Source organism: Drosophila simulans, chromosome 3R (genome assembly GCF_016746395.2).
Source record: "Drosophila simulans strain w501 chromosome 3R, Prin_Dsim_3.1, whole genome shotgun sequence".
In the NCBI taxonomy this organism is placed as follows: domain Eukaryota; kingdom Metazoa; phylum Arthropoda; class Insecta; order Diptera; family Drosophilidae; genus Drosophila; species Drosophila simulans.
In genome coordinates, this window is record NC_052523.2 from 22,613,652 (window position 1) to 22,619,935 (window position 6,284).

A 6,284-nucleotide genomic window follows, 5' to 3' on the forward strand; every position below is an offset into this window, starting at 1 on the left:
ATATCCGCATCCGTATGTTCATATACGTATACATTAGAGTATAAATATATGGGAATTGGTGCTGCAAAATGGCTTCCATGGCAACAATGCCGTGTGGCAGCAAGTGCCGTCAGCAACAGCAGAAGCAGAAGCCCAAGAAGAAACAGCAGCTCACGCTCATAATGATTATCCATTGAAATGGAAATGCCAGCCAAGGATTTAATATAATTCGCAATGCGTAGAGTGCGATCTGCTGGGCAAAAGTTTTCAAAACTTCATCCCCAAGAAGCAGACACAAGGATGCACCTCAGCATGAGTTGCAGGCCCAAAGAATAGAATTCAATTTAAATAGATTTCCGCTTAGGGGAAATTTAAAAGAGGAAAAAAAAGCGATTGCCTCCAGAGAAAGCAATTGTTAACACTGAGCCAGCGTGCTGGGGCGTTTCCGATATTGTGGATGTGTGGGCGTGCCAATGTGATTGAAAAACTACTAACTACAAACACTTAACACACCCAAGCAAGTCCATGTACGCACAGTGAGAAATAACACACTCTAATAAGAAGTTAACATACATATATTTTACGAGTAACTATTAAAATAATATGAGTAAAAGTCCAGAAAATAACGTAACGTATTTTAGTATTTATTTACATTTGCACTAACCTAAATAATATAGAAAGTAAAACTATTCTCTGTGCATGAATGCATTGAGATGGCACACAAAAAATAGGTGATAGAAAATAAATACGAAAATGAAAAGCTGGCATAACAATTGAGTGATGTTTATTTAGACGAAATTGATATTCTCTATTCGATTGAAAGTGCTGTTAATTAAAATTTTGTTTGGGCCTTCATTTAATACAATAAAATGGCCATTTGATGCTTCAAAATTAGATGTATAAGATAAAGAGGCGGCTCTTCATAAATAAGGTATGCCAATTGGTTAGAGCATTGCCAGGATGTCTTGAAGTTAGCTTAGCTGGCAAATATCCTGCTCAAAGAAAAGCGAATGCTAAGCAAACGTGCGTGCGAGAAAGGTAATTGAAAAATAGTTACCATTTCCTTCGCTACCTGGAGAGAAGGAAAACTGAAGTTTTTCTTTGCCCTCGCCGTGTCGTTTCGACTATTTCTTTCAGCAGGAGTTCGCTGGCAATTGCTTATTTTAGCGCTTCCCATTGGCAATTCGCAATTGCAGCAATTGAAATGCAGCCAAGAGCCTGCCCACTTACTGGCAATTCCCTGGCACTCGAATTAAATTTTAATGAAGTTATTTGAATTTTAATTATTTCGAACTTGTTCTGGGCACGCTGCTTCTTTGGCGCCGCTTAAATCAATGACCGGAAAGCATTATACAATTATATTTATATGCATGCATAAAAGTGTGTATTCTAGTGTGTGTGTGTGTGTGTCATAGTGTGAGTGTGGCTGTCAGCCGGCGAATGATTTAAGTTGCCGGGCGCAATTCTGGTTTTTTGGCCCGGTCAACCGACCACATGCCGGCAGCATATTTCAAACTGTCCGGCTAAATCACGGGAAAACGCAAAAATAAAATCACAAAAGCGACCGGGAGGCGAACGCTTTGACTTTCGGAGGCAATAAAACATAATAATTAACATTTTGCGAGCCGTTTTGATAAATGACGATGCGGTGTTTCGTTTAAATTATACATAACGTAGCATACTTTTCAGCGTTATGCTAATGGCCAAGCTCAGGCGCAGACTTGCATGGCAAGTTTTAATTACATTTCGCCCAAGTGTGTGACATGCGGAGGTGTGTGTGTGTGCGTCGGTGTGAGTGTGTGCGTTGCATTTCCATGAGACTGACAGCCGAGGAAAGTGCGAGCGGAAAAGCAGAAAACGTAAGTAATGACTAAATGCGCACTCTGACAGTTTAACATGACAAAAATGTGCTCGTTTCCTTATTTCTGTTTTAGTTTTGTTCCTTTTTTTCGTGTCGTCCTTCCGTCATTTTTCCTCTCTTTTTCGCTGAGCTTGATAAATGATACGCCCAGTCACTGGCAACAATGTCCTGGCCAAGTTTTTCTGGACAGATACGGTTAACATTGTAGCTGGCGCTACACTTTCACTGCACTCGGGTCGGCAATTCGTTTGACCTCCCCCCTTGGCCGCTTTGTTCGGGGGAATCCTTTGAGTGAGCGGAGGGGATTTCCATCATACACCATATACAAATGCACCATAAATACGAGTGCGGGACATGAATGTGTTAAAGAAAAAGGCAAAGTCCCGCCGGCAAATGAAATGAAATGGAAAGGCATGCTCAAAGAAAGTCAGAAAAAATATATATTTATATATATATATATATATGTATATGTGTGCATGAAAAGGAGAGAGTATTATTTATGAGTTTGCGGGAAGTGGCGGTCAGAGATTTTTATTCCATTTCCTTGGGTCCTTTTAGTAGTAAAAGTTGTTGGGCTAAGTTTTATGAAGTCCTTTAATGCCCTTTAAGTATGCTTTTCATGCTTTTAAAATTGTTTTACAACAAGGAGGCTTGACATTTCAATTTGGAATTAAATCTTAAACTAATAAATAATAAACTTTCGATGTACTTTATTAATAAACTTTCTTTTTAATAGTTTGTGCTTGGTTTTAATGGTTTGTTTTGAAATTGCTATTCATTTCATGAACTTATTATCTTCAAAATTATTACAACACAAATTCCTATTAGGTTTTGCTCTTAGTTTGACATAATTAATTTTTAATTGGTTTCGAATGTGCTTTTCAAATATTCCCAACGACCCACTTCTAACCGTGTTCCACATTCCCTTTTAAGCCCATTTCACTCGAATTTTCCGTGCGCTAAAAGCTTAGGCCCATTTCGTGTCTTTTTAATTGGTGTAGAGCATAATTAATTAACCTTTGTGGAGGTGACCAAAGGCAACAATGACCGAAAAAGGCAAAGGCAAAGAAAAAGGCCTGTGGCAAAGAATTAATGTGATTACATTTCTCTCGTTTGCTTTTAGCACACTTTTCTATTGTTGTGTCGTTTTAAATATTTAAAACTAAACAACGTGGCCCTGCCGAATGGAAAACTTAACAAGCTTGAAAGGTCGCCAAATCTGAGGCGACAATATGTACATATAAACCATACATTTGTATGTATATAAGTGTGAAATGGTTGCAGTTGTCGCCAAGAGGCGTTTGCTGACTGGGCAAATTGTGAGTTTCATTGATTTTCAGTTTCACACTTGGCTCGCACAGCATCGCTTTTCGGTACGAATATCCTTGGCATCCTGACGGCATGCCATGGTTGCATTTTTAATGCGCATTGCAGTGACCGAGTCGAGCAAATATTTAATAAAATTTTTAAATTGCGCATACGCCGCTTGTGACTGAGGTCAAGGCGCATCCGACTCGGGAGACTCCAGATTTCGTTCTCCTTTTTCAATATACTTCTCTTTGGTTAACTCCGCGAATACACTTAAAGAATATGCAATTGCCTTTTTATAATAAAAATGTTCGATTTAGAGATTAAAAAAATTGATGTAAGAAAAAGAATAATTGTGCTAATTAAGAAATAGAATATACAATATCTGTTATGTATAAATAACTGAGTAGTTTTATATGCATATCTTTTTTTCGAAAACTTCTTGCACTGGCTTTCGATTTGCCGCTGGCAGTTGACCAATTACGCACGAGCGGCGCGAGCCCCCAGCATGTTGCTTAGGGGTCGCACTGTGAAATAGTAGACAAACTCGATGGCACTGAGGATGCTGGCCCCCAGGAAAAGACCCAGCATGCCGCCCATGGAGACCACGACATCCAGAGGCGTGCGAAGGGACTGCCGGCGATACTGATCCGTCGGCAGGAAGGGCATGTCCAGAGTTCCGTTGTAGTACTTGTTTGGATTTCTAACACTGCCGGAAGTGGGAATTTATGCAAATAAGCATCATGCTCGGACTTAGAGCCCAAATATAATAAACTTACAATAAGAGTGGCTCGTAAATGGTAGTAATGTCGCCATCATTGCAGGATGGCAAGCAGCCGCAACTGGCATTGTTGCCCTTGTTGTTGTTCACCAGCACCCTGGAATCCGGCTTGATCATACGAGTCTTCTCCAGACACAAGAATCCCTCCAGATCGCAGTCCGGATACCGTGGATCGGCATTGGGATTGTACAGGAATGACGTGCAGTTGCAGGCCTTCATCTGCAAACGCCTGATGCACTCGGTGATGCAGACGCTGAAGCTGTAGGACTTGTATATGCTGTCAGCCGGTATCTCCTCTGGGAAAAAGCAGCTGCGGATCTTCGGATCTATATCCTTAACATCCGGATCGTTCTTCATGGCGACCTGGTTAAATTGCATATACTTGCTTAAGCCCTCGGTAATCAGAGGAATTCCGGGCGGAAAGAAAGCCGTGTGTGGAATATCTTCCGCATTTATCACGCTTATTTGCACATCCAAACGAGTGATCACATTTATCACTGCCTTCTGATAGGCGGGATCCAACTCGTTGGGCAGCCAGTGTTTTGAGCCAGGTTCATTGTTCAGTAGCGAATTGAGCATATAACAGCGGCCAAAGGGTGTCAAAAGGGGCAGAAAATGCCGGCAGCAATCGAAGGGTTCATGGGATAGTTTGCACTCCACGAACAGATCCGAGCAGTTGGCTCCATACTGGCAAAATTCCAACAACAAATTATAGTTGAAATTTATGTTTTTAAAGAATCACGTTTTCTTGATTTCTTTTGGAAGTTTATTTTATTTCATTTAGGACCTACTCACCCAGGTCAGTATTTGCCGATAGTTATCCGAAGGACACCTTGCGCACGCTGCTGTGCAATTCTTGTGTACTGTGCCACACTTTCCCTTCAGCCCGTTCTCATTGTATAAAGCAGGAAATAGAAGGATCGATACACCTGTCTCCACATCATATGGGTAGTCACCCGTCACGTCGACGCCCAAACTATAAAAGTAATAACCTCTCATTACTAGACCTAAAACCTCTTGTCAATCGCAACCTTGTTATGTATTCCTCGAATTTGGGAAACAGATTTCCACGGTAGGCCAGTTCGCAGACGCTGACAGCGGGAAATTTCCATTTGGAAAATGGCGGCAGACTTTCGAATACAATGCTCACAGCTCGTGTGGGAAAACTCCGCTGGTATCCCATGATCAGTTGGTAGCAGCCCAAGGACGACATAAACACACAAATCAACCAGAAAATGCGTTCCGTGAAATGCAGCCTACACACACAATGGAAACAAGCAAATGTTTGGGGATTATACCCTTGGAGGCTGGACAACTCACCTTGAATTGGCGATGTAAGCGAATCCTGCGAGTGTACAATTGGTGCAGTAATCCTTGATGTTGGTAACAAAGCCGTAGCCTCTCTTCCTGGGCAGGACTTGGCCCTTGGCTTTTTCAGTTCCACCCATATCTGCTCACCGTAGGCGCTTAATAACCCGATCTTCGAACTCCAGGAACTCGTGCCGAACTGACCGGGCCATATAAATTGCTCTTGACCAAGCACGACACGGTCAGCTACCATTTGTGTAAATTTGTTTGTCCTCCGTTTACGAGTAGCTGCCCGCCCACAGAGAGAAAAATGTATTATATAGCACTTAAACTCTATTTTATGTTAAAATAAAACCTTAAAACAACAAAAAAAATTAAAAAGAAAATGAAAGCATTTCTGCTTCTGGGAGTAAGAAAAAATGTTTAAGAATACTTGAGAAACTTATAGTGTTTTTTTTTTAAGTGTAGCAAAGAGAGAGAGTGGGTGGGGTGTGGCAACTTAATGGCATGCATGTTCGGTCTCCTTGCCCACACACGAATTTCTTACCACCCAGCCAAAGTTGGCATTGGACTGCATGTGAAAAGCCTTTAATTGGTATTTGCTTTGTGCAGGTGTCGCAATAAGGATTTAAATACACACTCACCCGCAAAACAGCACACACTCAGTATATGGGAGTGTGTGTGCATTTACGTTTACTCGAAATTCAGGCATTTTGAGACCCAGATGATACAGAAACCGAGTTAAAATCGTCACACTTAATCTGTAAACCGATCATTTTAACCAGGTCGATTCACAAAACATGCGTCATCGACTGCATACGAAATAAGGCACTCATTTTTAATTGACATTTATATGTAAACATGTTGGTATAAAAATTGCCCACAATATAAGCTCTCATTCGACTGAAAGCATTATTCATTTAACAATGAGCATTTGTTATGCAAAAACTATTTGATTTTTAAAAGCCTCATTGCAATGGTAAACGTGGTAGCCAGCGTGACTTTAAGTTATATAAAATGACGTAAAGCGAGCTTTTTAAATTTCAT

At 40.9% G+C, this 6,284-nt stretch overlaps 1 protein-coding gene across 1 annotated transcript; it reads right to left on the reverse strand.

Annotated features, from left to right (window-relative positions):
* Window positions 1–2,328: 2,328 nt before the first annotated feature.
* On the reverse strand, window positions 2,329–5,621 carry LOC6729734 (sodium channel protein Nach). Its single transcript, XM_002105004.4, has 5 exons — window positions 5,250–5,621; window positions 4,961–5,185; window positions 4,725–4,905; window positions 3,928–4,616; window positions 2,329–3,857 (listed from the first exon to the last, which is right to left on the reverse strand). The coding sequence occupies exons 1-5, from the start codon at window positions 5,375–5,377 to the stop codon at window positions 3,629–3,631; spliced, it is 1,452 nt and encodes a 483-aa protein (XP_002105040.1). The 5' UTR covers window positions 5,378–5,621; the 3' UTR covers window positions 2,329–3,628.
* Window positions 5,622–6,284: the final 663 nt, after the last annotated feature.

What these genes read in the sequence shown, in the direction of transcription:
- LOC6729734 (XM_002105004.4), bottom strand. Translation starts at nt 5,377, where the DNA reads ATGGGTGGAACTGAAAAAGCCAAGGGCCAAGTCCTGCCCAGGAAGAGA. An exon ending in GCTTACATCGCCAATTCAAG is followed by an intron (nt 5,186 to 5,249) that starts GTGAGTTGTCCA and finishes TTGTGTGTGTAG; the next exon opens with GCTGCATTTCACGGAACGCA. An exon ending in ATTTACGAGCCACTCTTATT is followed by an intron (nt 3,858 to 3,927) that starts GTAAGTTTATTA and finishes CACTTCCGGCAG; the next exon opens with TGTTAGAAATCCAAACAAGT.